At 43.6% G+C, this 20,450-nt stretch overlaps 1 protein-coding gene and 1 long non-coding RNA gene across 5 annotated transcripts; one reads left to right on the plus strand and one right to left on the minus strand.

Annotated features, from left to right (window-relative positions):
- Window positions 1-80: 80 nt before the first annotated feature.
- impdh1b (IMP (inosine 5'-monophosphate) dehydrogenase 1b) lies at window positions 81-13,804 on the minus strand. 4 transcript variants are annotated; one of them, XM_079184196.1, is made up of 16 exons: window positions 13,228-13,804; window positions 8,862-8,960; window positions 8,613-8,690; window positions 5,498-5,546; window positions 3,851-3,952; window positions 3,675-3,749; window positions 3,143-3,349; window positions 2,953-3,040; window positions 2,654-2,853; window positions 2,471-2,561; window positions 2,258-2,353; window positions 1,690-1,833; window positions 1,415-1,559; window positions 1,167-1,310; window positions 997-1,080; window positions 81-389 (listed from the first exon to the last, which is right to left on the minus strand). In XM_079184196.1, the coding sequence occupies exons 1-16, from the start codon at window positions 13,446-13,448 to the stop codon at window positions 368-370; spliced, it is 1,845 nt and encodes a 614-aa protein (XP_079040322.1). In that variant the 5' UTR covers window positions 13,449-13,804; the 3' UTR covers window positions 81-367. The 4 variants fall into 4 exon arrangements, with proteins under 4 accessions (XP_079040322.1, XP_079040321.1, XP_079040324.1 ...); XM_079184195.1 differs by having other exon boundaries at window positions 8,613-8,693; XM_079184198.1 differs by lacking the exon at window positions 13,228-13,804 and adding an exon at window positions 10,790-10,990.
- A 4,741-nt stretch (window positions 13,805-18,545) lies between these two features.
- Window positions 18,546-19,905, plus strand: LOC306714285. Its single transcript, XR_013767617.1, has 2 exons — window positions 18,546-18,767; window positions 19,415-19,905. It is a non-coding gene; the product is annotated as an uncharacterized lncRNA (long non-coding RNA).
- The last annotated feature ends 545 nt before the right edge of the window (window positions 19,906-20,450 follow it).

Raw genomic sequence — 20,450 nt, forward strand, 5'->3', positions numbered from 1 at the left:
CTCGCAACACACACACAGTTCATCCACGCACGCTAAATAGGGGTCGGCTGCATACTCGAGATACAGGTGTGTGTCACTCCGAAAACCCTGAATGCGCCGCTTGTCGAGTGCAAAGAAATCCCAGGTGTTCAGAGAAGAGTCGGGTGTCGGTTTTGAGGATTCTCGCTGCGCTACTGTGCCTCGTTCCTCCCAAAGAGCAGCCGGCTGGGGTCGGAGAGAGAGAGAGAGTAACGGCGGGTACGACGGAGGAGAGGGCAGAGAGGGTGTAGTGGGTGGCGCGTATTTTAGCAGAAGTGGCGATTTTAACATTTGGTCACTGTTAAGACGTGCACCGATGAGCTGCACTTCATCTCCCCCCGCCCCCGCCTCAGTAAAGCCGCTTCTCGTAACTGTGGAGGCAGAGAGAGAAATCGGGAGAGAAATCAGCGCCAGCTTGAATGTAAATTGAAAGTATTGCTGCAACAAGTACGTTAACTGTGATTCACTTTATTTCAGTAACTTGCATGCACTGGTTACTTGTTTTCTGAATGCATTTAGCAGGAATAAAATTGCATTTGCAAATAGGTCTCTACATAACGTACGGATATAAATAAAGTCTGGGTACCAATAGTGATAATGGAGACTAGCATTTGTCCTTTCTGATTCGCTGCATTGTCTCTTCTTTCTCTCAACTATGGAGCAGGTTTATTTTGCCAACGCATCAGGAAGAACAGTAATATTGGAGCCACACTGTTTCTTAGCAACGTAAAATGATGAAATCCTCTATGACTGTCAAAGAAACCGCAGTTCAGAGTTCCTATTCCTGCTTCTGGGACCGAGAGAAACCTCCTCTCACTGAAACAACTGACATTTTGTTTCTACCGCAACAATTCAGTCCAACTTCTTTTTCAAAAGGAGGGTGTTTGTTGTTTTTTTTGTGCATGATCCCTACAGAGGACACAAAGTAAAGACTTGATTGTCCCAGAATAAAGTCTACTCTATTTTTTTTGTACTTACGAGTGGAGTCCATGAACACCTCCCTCCACCTGTGCCGACATGGTCCTCTTTTCAAACTTCAGCTCTCCAGAGTACATCATGGAACTGCGGAAGATAGAAAGCGGATAAAAACACAACGCACATAAAAAGTTATCGTCTGCTTTACAACCAGTGGCTCACACGCTACTCACCGGAGGACAGACAGACTCTTTGCCCCGATGTCCTGGCAGCCATGCTGGATACCAGCTATCAGGTAAGGTACAAACTTGTGGATGGAGCCCTTGTCCTGGACCGAGCCCGACACACCCTGGGCTACCTTCACATTGTCGCCCTCACTGTGGAAAGACATGAATCAATATTCCTCCAGTGGAATCAAAGCGTTTAAAAATCAGCCGCTCTTGGAAATTTGGCTTTTCGCTGCCTTTAGCCTCCCACGCACCTAAAATAGCGTTTCTGGCAGCTGGTGCTCTTCTCCATGGCGTCCAGGGAGCCCATCCCGCGGTACTTTTTCAGCCGCACACCGTCTGAGAAGAAGTACTCCCCTGGAGCCTCGGTGGTTGCCGCAAGCAACGAGCCCATCATCACTGGAGTGGGAGAGAATTATCAGTGTTTTATTACCCGATCTAACAGCATCGCTGCTGGTAAGACTGGATTTGTTTTTTCTAATGACACAATGCTACGACATTCTCTGCGTCGTAATCTTTGAAGCCTCACCAGTCGATGCGCCGAGGGACAGCGCCTTCACCACGTGGCCCACGGTCTGAATGCCGCCGTCGGCGATGACCGGCACACCGAAGCGCCTGGCGTACTCGGCTACCTTGTACACCGAGGTCCCCTGGGGCCGTCCACATGCCATGACTGGAAGATAGCAAAACGCAGCCAACAATGACCGCCGTGGACACGGATTAACAAACAAAGCCAGATCAGACCCGCTAGAGCATCTATTTAAGTGAGGACTAATAGAGCTATTTTAGGTTCAACACATCTCCTCCGAACGTGACCCAGTCTGAGCACGAGAAGCGGGTCCCCATGGTTACCCAGAATGAGGCCTTGGCATATCACCATGACAACAAGGAGGGTCTCCGGGTATTTCATTTTTACCATTAGCAGCGGATGGCCTTTCCTTTAAGAGCGGGTACAGCTCGTACTGATGAGCTACAGCTCAGGACTAACTTCATCATCTCGTCATGTGCGTTAACGACATTATGAGATAAATTAAATTTCCGGTACTCATGCTGTAGCTGTGTTGATGAGAGCGCATTGAGCATAGACGGGTGCGTACCTTCCTGTGTGATGCAGATGGAGCCGCAGCCCATGCCGACTCTCAGAGCATCGACACCGGCATCGATCAGGTTCTTGGCCTGAGCTGCTGTGACCACTGTCGGTAAAAGAAGAAGAAGAAAGTGGTGGAAAAAAATGTGTTCAGACTATTACATTTTGTTGGCATTATAAAAAAAGAGGCTGGCAAAAAAAAAGGCAACAGCAGCAAACTCACCGTTTCCTCCCACCACTTGGAGTTCTTGATGCTTCTGCTTAATATAATTGATCATGTTGATTTGATAGACCGAGTTGCCTTGTGAAGAGTCCTGGGGATGTAAAAAAACAAACATTCATGAGTTCAGTAGACTGACATGGACCCGAGGATTCAGCAGTCTTGACACCAGTACGAATCACCCACCAGTACGACGACATCCACTCCGGCCTGCACCAGCAGGTCCAGTCTGTATTTGTCGTCGTCCCTGGTGCCGATGGCGGCGCCACACAGCAGCTGTTTGCGCGAGTCTTTGGAGGCCAGCGGGTAGTCCCTGTTCTTCTTCAGATCCGTCCTGGCGATGATGGCCACCAGCTCGTCGTTATTATTTACAATGGGAAGCTTGCCTGGTTGCGGAGAAAGTTAAAGTCGAGGTTATTAAATTGCATTAGAGTGACCAAAATCCGACTAGAAAAAGATGCCATCGCACATGACCTTCTATTCACCTTTTTTACTGCGCTGCAGAATGTCATTGGCTTCTTTTAGGGTAACACCGGCTGGAGCCACGACCAGCTCCTCCCTCTTTGTCATGGCCTTGGAGACGACAAGCAAGAAGCAATGGAATGAGTGATGCCAACGCAAACATCTGTAAACTGAATCACTTTCCTTAAAAAGAACATTAAAAAAAACACACACCTCCTCCAGAGGTTTGCCGCGGTCTTTCTCAGACAGGAAGTCAATGTCTCGGGAGGTGACGATGCCCACCAGCTTGCTGCCCATTTTGCCGGTCTCTGTGACTGGAATGCCAGAGAAGCCGTGTCTTACTTTGGCCTCAAACACGTCCCCGACTGTGTGGCGCGGACTCATCACAACTGGGTCTGTGATAAAACCCTGCTCAAACCTCTGGACACAAAGAAAAACCAAAACAGAATTACTACGAGGATTATTTTTTCTCTCCTTTATTTGTGCAAAGCAGCGCAAAACATCACACCAAGACAATAAGTACATGTTAATAAGCAAATACAAAAAAAACAACTGTAACGTACAAAACACACACAGATGGAAGATGATTACCATAACCTATATAGGGACAGCACAAGATAATGAGAGGTCAAGATATGGTTCATGCGAGAGTCAAGTTACATTGGCTAAGGTTTGTACTTTAGTGCAGAACATGAGGAGTATAGGTATTTGCACATATGAATAATAATTTATCATCATTATTTACCTTAACCTTGCGGACCTCGTTGGCTTGGAATTCTGGTGTGCAGTTGTGGTGAATGATGCCGATGCCTCCCATAAGCTACCGAATAAAGAAAATTATAATATCAGAGTTAATATTAGGCAATAAATGAAAAATCGGCGCTCTTTCTTAATAGCAGTTTTGGCAAAGCAGTGTCTTACCGCCATAGCAATAGCCATAGCCGACTCTGTGACCGTGTCCATGGGGGAGGAGATGAGAGGGGTCTTCAACGTGATCTTCCTGGTCAGCGCCGACGTCAGGTCCTAAGAGACACAAAGAGAGGTTTTATGCAGAAAGGTTTGTTTCTGTAGGTTTGCACATGAACCACCAGGGGGCAGACTCAACTTGGCAGATTCAATATAATGTAGTAGTTAATATCTTTAAATATGTTTCAGTGACACCAGGAGGAGTCATTTGAGGTGACTTTTTTTTTCAATAAATGGTGTATGTTCAAAATGTACATCATTTTAGTTTGTGTGTGTCATTACGTGTTTATCGGTGATACAAAGTGCAATAAGATGCATGCTCCATCAAAAAGAGTCCTTCCTCTCAGGGACAGAAAGCTGACAGTGTTTGGAAACAATAAAACGAGCCACACCGCCGTATCTCCGAATTTAACATCTTACCGATTCCCACAACCGCGATTCCCGCTATTGTTATCTCCAACTGTGTGTGTGTGAAAATAATGACATTCTTTGCACATGGGAAACCAGCAAATGAGTTCTGTGGTGTCCAAGCTTTCCCTACTTATCTGAGCCAGACATAAACCACGGAGGCTTTTCTCAAGGGGTTCACGGCCAAGTCGAGACTAAAAATCACCAAACACCACGTCTCCATTTAGAGAAGAGCACAGCTGCTCACTGACCTGCTAAATTCAACCGAGAGTCAGGACAGCAGGTCAACAACATCGCAAAGCCGAAGAATTTCCCACAACACCTCCAGGCACATGCCGCCCCTCTTCATGTCACCGTGCACAAAAGCTCAGAAGTATATTACAGATGTCGGAGTCGCTGTGTGAATATAAACCACTCCATTCAAAAGTGGCGACAAGAGGCCAAATGTGGAAGCATTATTTATTCGAGCTTGAATAGACTCACTATCCTGTGGAAAAAAAACTAGGGCAAGGCAACGACTCTGTAGAGACAACCAGCCCATGACAACATGGCGAGGCAGACAGGCATCTCGCAGAGCAGCGAGAGCTCCCTGTAACTGAAGAGGGGGGGGGGGGGGGGAATTTGAGATATGTTAAATTAAAGTCTGCTGAGATGGACGAAGCAGAAGAGAGGGATTTCATCTGAAGCCCAGAGATTAACTCTCCCGTCATCTGCCGAGAGACGTGGATGAGCAACCGACCAGACAAACGTAAACACACGGGTGAGGCGGCAGCCAGTGGGTGACCACATCGGGCAAAAATAGCAGGGCAGCGGGGGGAGAGGAGAAGTGATGCAGACGGTTTATAAATGGACAAAAACAAGACTGTTTTTGTGAGAGCTGCCATTAGGAAATGAGGTTGAGGTCTGGGGGTAGAGAGGCTTGTTTGTAATAAAATGAAACAGAGAGTCCACTGCAATAAGGCTGATTGTTCAGGACGCGGCTCGGCCAAGGACGCTCTGTCTGACGACACCGCCACATTAATTACCATGGAAGGGTGTGGATTAAACCGAAGAAGTGATTTGACTCGTCTTTCAAAATACCTGGGAGAGTCTCTCCTGAGATACTTGCTCCTCAGGTTCGTCTGAAACAACCAGCGACCTATTCCGCGGCCTTTTGTATTCTCACGTATGTCCTACACACGTAGGTGTACTCACCACTTCGTCTGAGGTGAAGTCGATGAAGCCGGGTAATATCAGGAAGTCACTGAAAGACACAAACAAAATGTAGAGTAAGGGTCCGGCGCGACTTGCCATGGCCGGTTGAAAACATCCTTTGAAAACACCAAGAGCTAAAGAGTTCATGTTTAAAACAACATGAATATTTGTGATGTATTCTGCTAAATATCTCCAAGAAAAACTGAGAATTGAACATGTTTTCTTATTCCTACATTACGAGTAGCTCACAGGGTGAATTGGTACTATTGAAAAAGACAGAAAACTGTGTAAAACAGGTAAAAGACTAAGTGATTTAGCTTTAAAAGAACAATTCAAATTCAATATTTGTTAGACATTGAATCAGCCTGATCTCTTTTCTACTCATTTCCTTCTGTATACCAACTTCAACTAGAACAACGCTACAGTTTAAAGCCTGCAACCTATTGTTGGATACTCTTTTATGGTCCTAGAATATTACTAAGTAGGGTAGTGAGTCTAGTGACTGAGTGTGGCTGGGTCACGCTGCACCCTGTACTTGGTAAAAATGAAGCTACAGTTGATCTCACTCAGCTCTTGGACAGTATAAACACGATGAGCAGGTAGAATGAGATGGTGTGTTTGTTTTTCAACCAGAAGCCCAGAGGGATTTTTTTTTCTTTGCAGCTGGGTGTGAGAACAGGGCAGGGAACGGACGGAAAGATGGAGGAACAAGGGAGGCTTTGTATGCCACGTGGACGTTGGAGGAAGCTTGGCGGGGGAATACAGAGCGCGGGTATGAGAAACAGGTAGATGGGGAGCAGTACGAGTGGACGTAACAAGAGTCTAGATGATGAGAACGGGGGGACGGAAGTGAAAGTCGAGGGCTGACACGGCGTAAAAGGTCTCTGCGTGGGTGGAAGAAAAGGAAGGTCTGAAATAGTCGCAAAAGACGGTACACTATGAGGGAGGAGTCCTGTTCGTTCGTTGGTTTCTTCTCACGTTAGATCCCGAAGACCCACGCACATCAGCGTGGGGACAAGCAGGAAGTCCAGCACACATCTGCTAGCATTTAGCAGCAGCCACAAACCTCAGCTGCGGCTCACGGGCTGCACCCACTGACTCAGAGCTCAGCGCTCATTGTGTTGGATTTGAATTGTAAAAGACAACACTGGCCTGGTGATGCCTTATTGTGGTTCTCGTTTGAATGTTAAATGTAGACAAATGCATGACGCTAAGCGGGAGTGTTTCAAAGCACAACCAGAGGCCATAATTGATCTTCCACTGTTTGTGCCTGTTGTTGCCTGGGCATCAACATTTACAACCACCTCACCCAAAACAACATCCAAAAGCAGCTGAGAGCATGGCACCCGGTATCTTCTAAATGAGATGAGAAATATGTGCTCTTATGCCAGCCCAACGTCTGAGGTGATCAACTGTGGTTGATTAAAATGATGGTTTTAATAAGACTTGGTTTTCCAGGTAACTTGCCCAAAAGGTTTGAAAAGACGAGACAGATTTTAAAGGTCATTAAAAAGATACAGTGCGTGATCGGTGAACATTCTGAACAGACTTTTGAGTCCACAAGGCCCACAGTGTGTAGTATATAGTGCATAGTTTAAATTATAGGGTTATGTTGAAGTGGTCTCGTGTGAATGGGACTGGCAGTGAGCCAGTATTTAACCACCAGCCTGTCGCATAAGAGGTACTTACACTTTTGTATCTTTAGTAAATGTATTTTACAGCGTCTGCGTGTATAAACTACGGTTCATCACCTTGCCCCATAATGGAAAGCTAACAGCTCGGATCCCTTAAAGTCGGCCGCCTCGAACACTTTCTAGGCCTTTTCAATAGTGCGGACAGAAAAATGGAGTTCAGAAGCAGCTCTGATTAGAAGAACACGCGCATAGTTTAAAAAGGTCAAAATGCTGCAGGAACACGGTCCTCTCAAAATGCTGTTTCTGTCTTCCTGTGCCTCACTTTCTGAGTGGCTTACTTCCTTTTCCTCTAAAATAAAAAAAAACATCCTGTGTAATTGTCGTCTTAAAGTCAGTACCTGTGATAGGTTTAAGTGTTGAGCAAGTAATTGGGTACATTTAAGATATACATCAAAGATTACAGGAAAAGTGATCAGCAATTTTAAAACATGCTTCAAAAGGAATCTAGCAATAGACGTTGAAGCAACCCCACACGACCCCAATTCCTCCAGCAATCCACATGATGTCAATTCAGGCCATCATGTGCGCAAACCTTCCTTTGGTCGCGATGCACTTCATTACAGTGTGGAGAGGTTGTTCAATCACACGCGGACACGCTTCTAACACGGTTACGTTTTCTATTCAATTAGCTTCCCTAAAGCAGGAGCAGCATGATCAGTGTAGATAACTGGAGTTTTGTTGTGCAGACGATTATGCCATACGGAGAATTATCTACTATATACATCCTATATAATTATCTATTGACTAATGGTCTTTCAGGGAACGCCGAGTGGGCACCTTAAGCATTGATTGTAGTGGTTGTTAGTGCCTGTTTAAGAGGTAAAGCACTGATGGATCTAGGAGAAACAACGCTACAACTGAGTCACACAATGCTTTGCTTCTTATTTAGAATTAAGAAAATGGAAAAAAGGGTGATTTCAAGGATTATTGAAGAAAATTTCAGACAAAATGCACAAGTTCAAATACAAAGCATCACCAGAAAGCATCCCAGAGCTGAGTGAGGTTAAGACAGATGTGAGAAATGAGTGCTTTTATCAAAAGAGGAAAAGTGTTGTGATTTTATTTTAAAGAAAGGGCATGAGCTGCTCTGACATGCATGGTGCATTCACAGGACAGCTCATGCCCTTTGATGGTTAGTTGAAGTTATTCATGCAGTTGTGTCCACTGGAAGCAAATTTGATCCCCATGACCAAGATCATACAAAAGCCCTCCTTTTATCTTCTGCATTCATGCACTTTCATGACACCAGATTGAGATTTTGCCATGGATTTTTATTTTTTTTCATTTTTCAGTCAAAGTAAAGTTGCTTTGGAAGGACTGTCATTTGCTTCCCCTTTATGAATTCACTTTTTGGAGAGACAAAGTTTTTTTTTTTTAACAGCACAGTTTCAAAACAGTTTGAAGATGACTGTTTTACTCACTTGTAAGTCAACCCATCTCCTTTAGAGCATAGCTCTTCAGCCGTATGACCATCGGAGACAACGCACTGTTGGTCAGATCTGCTGGTTCAAAATGCGTTGGCCATTACAAAGCACTGCTGCGTACACGTCACCCACCATTGCGCGCAGGTGAGGTTTTAAAATAAGGAGACCGTACTTTGAATTTAAATAACTTTACTGAGATTTTTTCCGAAATGACTCAATTAAAGTTTGTGATGCAGGGAGACTTACTTGTACGTCAGGCCATCTCCAACTGAGAAAAGCTGCTGAGCCGAGAGTCCATCTTCGGGGACGTATCCCGTGCCACCGCTGATCAAGTAATCCGCCATGCTGCCAAATGACAAGGAGAAGCAACTTCAATCAACTGTGCAGACTCAGATCAAGATGTGCAATCTAAAAAGGATGCTCTGCAAGAACACTAGACATCCACTTTGCAGGCAGAGCTTTAGTGACCTTCTCACAGGGAAGACATAACCATAGCAACATCAACATCCTCCCCCCCACCCCACACACACACACACACACACACACACACACACATACAGCCAGCTGCTGGTCAGTGCGCCTGCGTGGCAGGATCAAGATGCACCACTTCATCCGCTTGCAAAAATAAACCAATAATAATCCGGTAATAAATGTTATACACGTGTAATTGATTGTTTCTTTATGACTGCTGCAGATACATAACGGGACATTACGTAACATTAGATCCCACCATGTATCACAAACACGTCACTGTTAAAACAATGCTACTGTGATTTAGTGGCGAGCAAATTCCTGTCTAAATTATTAATCTCATTGCCATTTTCAAAACATATTCTCGTGCGCGTGAGGCGTACAACATCAGTGCAATAGTCGCCACATGGGCGCGTGTGAAGCAAAACATGGCCGGGTGACCCACTAGCATTGAACTGAACCGATTAGCTAGGACTCTCTACCAGCATATCAGTTGAAACGCCGTCCACAAAAAGAACACGACATCCTTACAATGTGTCCTCGACTTGAACGATGACCTACATTGCATTATCAGTATAGCTTGCAAACATTAGCTGCTTTTGCGTTGCACACCCTTAGTTTAAAAAAAAAAAAAAGCAGCTAGCGTTGCTTGTTTATACGGTGAGGTGGCAACGCAACATCCTTGCTCTTCATCTTCCACGTTACATTATCCATGCTAGTCCCCATGTTAGCCTCCCACCTCAAAGGTCCATACAGGTTAAACAGATCATTGTGTAAACCGACACAAAGCATGCCGAATTGAAGAGAAGCTCTTTATTTACTAGAGCAACCAATATCTTTCTCTACCCCCATATAACGCCAATTAAATAACAAAGGGAAAACTATTTTGGCAGAGTTTTGATGCGAGTTTGGTGTTGCGTTCAGGTGTAGGTCGAGTTCATTCTAACATTGCGTTATATCACATGTTCATACATGCTAAGCACAGGTGAGGGACGTTCAGTTAACGTCAATTAACTAGCATTAGTACCAGTAAGGTTCAACGAAATAAACACGCGTGTTACATAACGCAACATAGATAACGATATCTGTGTACATTGCCATCGCACCAAATAACGTTGGCTCGTGAACACAGCTGGTGTAATAATGCTGGAGACACCGGTGGTAACGTTACTTCAACCGGCTGGTATTTAAATGACAAATTAACTATAAAAAGGCAAGTAAGCCCTCGTGTAAACCATCGATATTTGACACAAATGCATGTCACGTTACCTTATTTAGCTCGTCACTGTGTCGTCACAGGGTTCAGTTCACCGTACGCTACATGTTACTCATTTAAAAAAACAAGCAGATAAACTTAAACCCCATTTGTGCTACAAAACCAAACTATCGCAACTGGTGCAGATGCGTTAACAATCCACGTATGTGCATGCAACCGAACTTTTGGGCAGACCAGACACGAGCCGAGTGCAGACTAGGTTGTACTTGCAGACATGTGGGAGCAGCCGTTAGCAGTTAGCATTGACGTTAGCAGTCTGGTTATTTCTGGCTTGGCATGTGGAAAACGCTCACGAGACTTTAAAGAACGCTTTCCCCCCCTTACGTTCAATATGAAATAAAGTGGTTTGGACTATGTAGCTTCTGGAAACTAGCATACACTCTCACAATACCACCCCCCTACACCGAGTTACGTTCGGCTAGCTAACCTTTTTGGAGCTGATGCCCACGTTGACCAAAAGAGAAGCAACTTTCCAGCTGTGAAGCTACAGAAATCTTTAAAAAACGACAATGGACACGGTATTCCCTTCTACCGCGAAAAGACCAAATCGACGAGGAAAAAAAACAAGGTCGATCGGTGCTCCAAGATGTAAAAGTGCTGGTTAGCAGTGAAGTGAATCAGAAGTGATTGCCTGTCGATGCAGACAGTGCGTGTTGGTGCTATGTGCTGGCAGCAGCGTCACATCCCCTCTCCTCCTTACAGAGGCGTGTTTAACCCTCTGCATGTTTTTGCTGCTGTGGAGTCAGTGGCGGAGGGGGAACTAAAAAGGGTTAACTAGCGTTCAACTGGAGTTTTTACCACGTGGACGTGTCGCTACCGGGTACACCGGTTTATCAGAGCTGTCGGTTCATTCCAATGGGCCATTCTAGGCACGCTGTTAGAGTGAAGATAGGCTCTACTTTTTCATTGTAGCGTTGGTGGTTTTAAGCTGCTTTGGTTAAATGTGCAGTTTTAAAGCACTTTACTTGATTGCTTCCATAATGCTTCTTTATCCTTCCATTACATTTAAACATGAATGTGCTGTTATGTTTTTACTCCACTACACATATAAGACTTTGTTCTAAATACAATAATATGCATTGTTGTCATGTATTAAACTTGCCAACGTGTGGTTATAAAATAAGTCCAGACCATGTGGCGATATTAATATGCTGCTTACATGTTAAACAATAGTCACCCAATATTTTAATATAGCACAGTACTGTTGATGATGCATTCTTACACTTAAGTAGCATTTTGAACGCAGGGCTTTTTAATTTTAATTGGGTACTCTTACATTTTTGTATTGCTAATTTACATCTTTTACCATCGTGATTTTGCAGTTTTAGTTTTTCTTTCACAAAGTCAATCGTTCTATTTCTTGTATTGGTATAATTGTCAGCAGTCTTTGAGCATGACTTGTTAGCACTAATATGAAAGCAGCACTGTCTGAGTCCTGGTCACATGTAACTCATCTAAACTGGATTAAGTGCACTAAAATGTTCACATGATGACAATTGCGGGATGTGCAGGGAAGCAGCTTTTAGAGGAAAACAAATTCTTGATGTGGATAAAATTCACTGTCTTTTTTCCCCTATTAACTTTTTAATATATATATATATTATATACACACACACAGTACAAAAGTAGATATAACCGTTAACTGCCAAGTTTTGAAGCCGCTTTCAATGGTGTGCTGTTTGTTTAGGAAACAAATGAAAGTTCAGCCTCTATAAGAGAATGCCGTTCTATTTTGGGCTACATCATGAATACATGGGGTCACTGAGGGGAATGAGAACACATTTTTTAAAGCTCATTTCATACATGTATGTGAAATCTAATGAGTAATCACAGTACAAGGGTTCACGTCCGATAAAGGTTTTGTCATATCTGCTGCCAAGGAGCACGTTTTGAATTACAGGCTATTAAGTAACAACATCACTATTCTCGGGGCTTTCATTTCTGGTATATTGATCATTTCTTGCAGAGATGTTTCACTGATTGCATGTCAGACATTGAATCCAATGGAGAACCATGTGGTCTTCCCTGTAACCTAATATGCCACACAGTCCTCTCTTGTTCTATATTAATCTTAAAGGAGGGCTGCTAGATTGGCCTGTCAAGGTGACTCAGGGGGTTCTGTTTCCCACTCTGTGTTTGTTGTCAAATTAAATGTGGGTCATTGCAGATATGGGTCAATGGTTCCTTTATATACTGTCGCTATTCTGAGCAGTTGATTCAGCCTTGTTTATGCTCCCTGTGGCATGCTGCTCACTCCTGCCTTGATGTTACATCACAGAATTGTCCGTGTGCACAAAGGGCACATGGCACACGTTCAAAATAGCACCTGACATTTTAAGATAAGCCGTTTTTCAGGTTTTTACGGCATCTGCTCGTAAGACAAAAGTATTATCCATCCTTATCCTTCAAACAACTCAAAAATGAAGTGTCATCCGAAGCGAGGGGTTCTAACCTCAAGGGCATTTGCAAACTGATCTAAATACAAGTGTGTGGACATGTAAACTGACCCGACGGCATGAAGTTCATTTACATGCGCAGCCTTATGAAGGCACAGCCAGCGGAAGTAAAGCATGAGGACTGACATCACATTGTCCTTTCATTTAAAAATTGGATATTGGCATTGAGGGTTGACATTGTTGTGGCATTCTTCTATTTAATTATCAATCTTTGTCTTTTAGTCTCACCTGCATCTTTTTAGAATCAAGACTAATCCTCTGGTGTGTAAAATTCAGAATTTTAAAAGACATTTTTACAAAAGGTTTTGAATAGCTACTTCTGTGTAAATAGTAAAATAAATGTGTTTTAGCCTAGTTACTGTTTGGGTACCTAAAGGCTCGTTCTCCGTATATTTTCTCAGCAACTCACCTCTCTGGGCCTAGACCGGCCTGGATGCGTGTGGCGCTGTATCGCTGGGCTGCAGTTTCATGTCCGTGGCCATGTGAGGTTTGCCTGACACAATGTTTGCCTTCCCCGGGTGATACGTCGGTACGTTGGGGCTGAGTGTCTCCTACAATTCTCCGATAATCCACCTCCTGGCTCTCCCTCGCTCCGTCTGCACCAAAGTGCTCATAACCGTACCCCTCCATCGTCCGTCCAAGGTCAGTCTCTGAATCCAGCGGCCTTTTAGCCCTGCTGTGCAGCTTGCTTGCTTTTAAACAGATCAGTCAGTGAAAAATATCCAACAGTTGAAGGTTACATTTGTGTCAAAACACAGGACCTCTCTATGCACTTCATAACCCAAGTTTGGATGAAATTGGAATTTGCAAAACAAATGGAAACTCTCCAAGTTGTTTCTAAATAATCTTATCTGGATTCCAGTGTCTGCTCTTTTTCACTCTGCCTTCCAGACCAGATACGGAGCTGCATAGATGTTCCCACAGAGAGAGAACACGAGCAAAAGAAGAAAGACCTGTGCCAGGCTCCTCCGTCTAATGCCACACAGGATGCACCTGCCTACAAAAAGGCACCCGGGCACCTCGGAGGCGTGTCAATAGAGGGCGTCACCTAGGAGATTCTCCCACTGAGAGGGTGTCACCGTGGAAATGATGCCAGCACCAGGCCGTTGTTGTGGAGAGGCTGTTGTGCTGATGTCCTCGAAATCTTGGAGGAGAGTTTCTGTCACAGGGGCAGAGGGTAATGGGAAGTACAGACGAGCCCTGTGCTGTACATGCATGTAGGATAAAGCAGCCATTGCCCCGAGCGTTCCTCTCCAAGTTGAATGGAGTGAGTGCTGCCGTCCTGCCGAGTGCTCCATGAAGCTCTGTACGTCTTGTTCCCTTCTCTATGTACGGGTTAATCCCGCTTTCTATCGGTGGCACAACGTCATTTTCACAAAGAGGATTGCAGAATTAAAATGAACAGGACTAGAGACGAGCTCCACAAATAGCGAGATCATCACTGCGCCGTGTTTGTTGTGATTTGTGTCAGTGGGCTCCACTAAAACCAAGTACAGACAGCAAACATAGCATTTCTGGAAATATTTGGCACAGAGGAGCGTTGTTTTTGTTTTTGTATGATAAATTTAGCTCCTCACACCAGGACCCACAGACATGTTTAGTCTTGCGTCTTGTGCTTTTGTACCGGCCTCACTGAAAACGCTGGTTTCTAATCTGTTGCTGAGTAAAACGGGGGCGATGCAAAATTGAGTGTACGATAATAAGTTGTGGAGTAACCACTCCACCTCCTAAAACAGTCAAGAGGCCGAGGTTAGACACACAAGCTAGCACGACATGTACTTGTACCTTGACGCCGCTGAGTTAAGCTCTCACCAAAGTGTCAAGTGTTACATAACCACTCTAACTGGCTTTAACAGCGCCACCTTTTCACAAGTCACATTGCCTCTTTCTGACTTCAGACAGGGGTGTGAACTCATGCCTTTAGTGGGATGTACATACAGTGCCCAGTGTACAGAATGTATGCATTGACTTCTCTGCTGTTCTTTTGGTTTGGCGTGTAGTTTAGCCAGTGGAAAGGATTCCCCCCCCCACACACGAACCCAAACACACGAGTGGGCCTCTCAAAGGGATCACCTCCAGGTGACCGACTGTTGGTGACAGTTGGCGAGACGTTAAGATGGAAAATCCTCTTAGCCCCATCCACTGAGGTTCCCCACTTACCACTCGCAATCCATCGGTAACACATGGTAACGGAAACCCCCTCAACCACACAGTGAAGATAACACATGAGGAAAGTGACTTTTAGCACCAAAGACACATTAGGAATAACACATTTGTAACCTTGACGAGATGCCATCATGTTATCAATGGCATTAAAGGGTCTGTGTCTCGTGCACTAAAAAGGCAAAGGAGCACACTCTTAATGTTACACGTGCATGTCCTCGGGTTGTGCACGGTCCCTCCTCATTCAATTACAATTATCCTAATGACTGTCATGTGCACAGTGTGGATACTTATTGGCTGACTGAGACAAATCAGAGTCATACGGTTTAGCACAAGGGAAGCCATTCCCAACAAAAAGAGTACTCCTTTTCTCCTTGCGTGTGAATGACTGTGTGAATTTCTGCAGTTATTTTCTATCAAAAATAAGTGTCGTATGAACACAGGTGATCTAGAGCAGACAGAAGTAGTGATATTTAAAGAAAACTCAATTTGACTCATCAGAATCAGTGTACCGGTTAAGGGAAAGTACTACGCAGCCTGTAAAAACAGTTGTATAATACATTGTGTGGCTGTGGTGAGAGCTCTGTAAAGAGAAAGTAAAAGGACAGCCTGGGTTACAAAAACCCTGGGGCAAAAATTTGCAGTTGGTCCACCGCCACCTACCCATATATACACATTCACCATTTGGCACAGAGCACACTAAAGACTATACATGGCAGCTTCTTTATACTCCCAGAGACCAACAAGAAGTCTAGTCCGTGCAGTAGTTTGATTTATCTAATATATGTAAACTTAAAACCAGATTTTGACTCGCTTATTTTTTCTTTTTACAGTATATTGGCTGTTTTTAATCACTCATAAATCATTTTACTTTACCAGTTTTTACTACTTGTTTATTCAGGTTTTATGTTTTTATTGTTTTTATCTCAAATGTTCATACGACTTTATTCTGTAAAGCACTCTGTAACTGCGTTTGGAAGTTTGCTGCTTTAGTCTTACGTCAGTCTACACAAACAGATGTCCCTGCACAGACCAGGACCTCAAAGGAATAAACTTCAATGCAAGATCAAACTTTGTCTAATGTATATACATGAGGCATTTTTCACAGCACGCATTATGACATGTGACGGTAGGAAAAGCGCTGTAACTAACAACATTACTGGAAGTGAACCATCAGTTGCAGGGTCCTGATATGTCGGCTCACTGTGACGGCTTAATGAGCCACTTGAATGGAACAGAGCCATTGTTAATATTATGAGTAACACATGTGCTTTTCCAACTATGACAAGCCTGCGAGGACAATGTCTATTATGAAACAATTCAACATTAGATGACTCCAAGCCTGACACGTGTGCTCCGAGCTCTTTACTGTCATACACTGACACCTAGTGGGTGAATATGGTAGGTGAATATGTTTCCAGCCAATGGACAGCAACTGAAAGTGACTACTAAATGAATTGTATTGTGTCTTTCATATCATAATGCGCTCATTGCTTTATTTTTTAATGAGCACCAGTCAACAACTGGGTGGATTCTGTGTCAAATGACTTTGACTCACAGTCTGGTACTTTCTCTCCGTCCCAGTGTTTGCCCGTTTAACTGGCTCTGCCAACCTTTTTAGTGAAGTAGCAGCTTAAGATCGATCGTGATGAAATACCACTGTTCCTCCTTGAGAGTCGGCACTTTTGTGTCAAGGCAGTGAAATGAAAAACAAAAGGATTTAATGTTTGGGTGCAGATGAGTCATCTGAACTATTGGCTGCCTCTCAACATCTGGCAGTGAGAACTGCAGAGCAGACCCAGACTCTTAAAAGCCGCTTACACAACTTCGTGCATTTTTTTAGACCGTGGGAAAATCCCAACACTGCTTGTGTCTCTGAAAAGGAACGATAATGGACAAAAGTAACAAGCAACGCACGGAGGAAATTATTTACAACTGGGCAGGCTGGTGTGAGTAAAACGTTGCAGCGCGCTCAACTTTTCTTGACTCACATCTTAACAGTAATATTGTCTTATAAGTGTAAACCATGATGCACCGATTAGTCATAGGATCTCTTATCAAATATGTGGTGTTGATTTAAGAGCTAGCCTTACATCTGTGCTATTATCCTCCCAGTGAACTGTGCCGATAGCTATCTGGGTTGGAGTTTCCTCAAAAACAGTGCCAAGCCTCGGGGGAAGTGAAACCATTATAGAACAGCACTGCTATACTCCCTCTGGATGGGGAAATTTCCCAGAGTAAAAGTCTGGAATCTCCGGCCTGGCATGTGAACAACTTAGTAGTATCGAGATTTCTTTTTTCCTTTTTTGACAAAAGACAACAGGCCTGCTTACAAGTTTTTACAGTGTGGATCCAGGTGTAGGAACAGGTCTGAGCGAGTCCCAGAAGGTACGTGTGTTGTGAAAGTGCAATTTAAATACAGTAGTTCACTAAATGCTCACTCACTCTTTGGCTTTGAGCCACTGTCAACACACCTCAAATACATAACGCTTTCCTTTTGTCTGTAAACAGTTAACCTTTAAAACAAAGTACTCATTGTCTGATGATCAGATCCAAAATGAGGAAGTAAAAACAAGTATTTCACGAGATATCATCTAGCTCTAAACATTGTCTGTTAGGGTAAGATATGCTATCTCTAAAAAACACTAAAGATAAACTGAAAGTCTGTCCACCCAGACCGAAATATCTCAACCACGTTTGGAATGATTGCCATAAACATTCATTGTCACCAGAGGATGAACCCATACAGACATTGGTGATGTTTCGTATCACCATGAAGTTGACATTTGTAGTTGTAGGTGAAATGCCTCAAAAACTATTGCACACTAATGTGTACAATTGGTAGAGTTCCCCTTTAATCCTCCATCTAGTATTGTCATCAGGCGTAAAAGCCAATGACTACTGGAAACAAATGTATCAGCTGTACTTGTGTTTTGTGCTAATTCGCAAATGTGACCATGCTAAACAGGCTAGGCTAAGAGGGTGAACATAGCAAACATTATCCTGCATTTGCTAAACATCAACATGTTAGCCTTATCATTGTGAGCATGTCAGCATGCTGACTTTAGCATTAGCTCAAAGCACAGAGCAGCTAGCAAGGCTGTACACTATTTCTGGTAAAAAGCAACCTGGAGTGCTTTTACATTCTATCATAATAATAATTTACAAAATAGCTTACTTAGTGGGTGTTTTGTAGGTCAAACCCAATATGTATAAAATTTACTTATATTACACCAAATTAATCAATAAAGAAAAAAATGTTTCAGGTAGTATACAAAATAACTGGCTTGGAAACAAGCTTTTGGGAGATAACATCTACAGGAAATATAATTTAATATAAATAAATATAATAACTAGTTGTTTTCATCAACAGTAAAGGAGAAGAATGGGGGAAAGGGGGCACAAACTAACTAACAAGCCGCCTTTCTATCAATCCAAGTATGGAATGATAATCCAATGGAAACTCCTGAGCTCCCCTGCAGTCATGTGAAACAGTCAGGAAATGATTGCTTCTACTTACAACATGATGTCACTGTTTCGCATCATCATTGAAGGCTGCTTGTGATGCAGCTCATACAGCAGCGGGGACGGAGGCAGACAGCGGCTGTGGGATTTCAGCTCCAGAGTTCCAACAGTTTCTCGGAGTATTAAGAAGAAATAAAAGTCATTTTTGACGCAACAGATGTCAGCGGATATCTTTTAAAGCTGCCCTATTTGTTGATGGAAACACACAGCAACGACAGAGACACATAAAGAGAGAGACACTGCAGATCAGCCGAGCCTCTGGTAAGTTATTTTACCAACGAACTCCAGAGTGTCTTAAGAGTACTGATGAAAAAGACGCGATTTCAGCGTATCACACCGTCGTGTTGCACTACCGTCTCTGACGCCATGTGCTCTGCTGGGATGTTACATTCAAGGTCGTTTCCTAAGCGTCTGCATTTGAGTTTTAGCTTTAAGCTGTGGTTTCACTTTCACGTCGAATTTGTGTCCACTCCCTGCAAACCAAACAGCAATTCTGGGGTCAAAATAAATCAAAAAACAAATCAAATAAGGTTATTTTTGGGGTTGCTTATCATCCTAAATTCTAAATTTCCAACTGTCTCAAAATGCACCAATACCCTGGCTCTTCCTGTTTAGTGTGGTCTGAGGAACAGTAGCTTCCTTTCCAGATATTCTTTCTCCGTACTCCGTAACATTTCCGACCAATTCCTGTTCTTAAAATCCTTATGTACTGCAATAATTAATTAAACACGCATACTGTTGTTTTAAATTGGCCCAAAGTAATCACCAACATGTTTTTATGCATGTGACTGCTATCAAAAATGTAAATATCTATCAATCTAGAGTTAAATCTCCTTAAATCTGTTATAACAAATACCCCAAATGTAGCCTAACTAACCTTGAAACTGATCAATCTTTTTCCTTTGCAGCCAGTTGTCCTTTGCCACAGGAACCATGGTGGCGGCAGTCCTCAAGTTGTACTTCTTTGGAACGGTGCTGAGCATCCTTGCAGTCATTTATGGAATAGTGGACACCTTTGGTGGTCTGATGTACGTCCAGGACCACCACTACACTATGGACTTGGACCGGCAGACACAGAGGCAGCTCTCCTCGGGCAGCCACCGGAGAGGATCGCCTCCGACTAAAAACGTCGGCTCATGAAGGGAGACATCTTGGTCTCGTTTTTATTTTTAAAAAGGCAGCTAGATGGACATGCTGGCCACTGTGACAATGGACGAACAGACAGGACATCATTGTAATGCATCGGACAGATCGTTGATATGGATGCACAGTCCCACAACATGAATTTGTGTTTGCTGTACAGGATATCATGTGACTATCACACAGCAATGTGGTGGGCAAATCCTATACCCGCTTTGTGTGAGTCTTTTAATGCTGAAATAAAGAAAACTGAAAACCAGAGGTTGTCTTTTGAGTATTTACTCCCAGTGAAGACATGATTCTTTCCTGCGAAACAGGGCTGTATTAAATTAAAAGTTACACACCGAAGGGAACTAGTCAAGTCATGCCAAGTTTATAAGGATTGATTCATCCGACGGGTCCCAGCACAGCCCAGGCTCTCCGGTAGACAAGTAAAAAACAGCATGTAAGGAAGAAAAAGTTTAACGAGAGATCTTTCCCTTTTCGAAAGGGCTGGTTGCTCAACAGGAGCGCCGTGATAGGGCTTGTCTGGATCACTGTCCCCGTAGTCTATGAGTACGTATTTATAATGAAGCACATGGATGAATCAGTTTAATGGGAACACGATTGCTCAAAGAGATGAAGGCCACGGGGGATTATCACGGATGTTTAGCCTCTTTCAGCTTGTTGTTTGTTTCTGTGTGGATCAGTCTCAGTGCTCTCATCAGACCCCGACTTCAAAGGTCAACGCAACGTCCCAAAAATGTGTTTTTGGGACATAACTCAAGAATGCGTAAGCTATGACAATTTCAGACAATTGTCTAA

This window comes from Pholis gunnellus (genome assembly GCF_910591455.1).
Source record: "Pholis gunnellus genome assembly, chromosome: 22".
NCBI classification, from domain to species: Eukaryota; Metazoa; Chordata; class Actinopteri; order Perciformes; family Pholidae; genus Pholis; species Pholis gunnellus.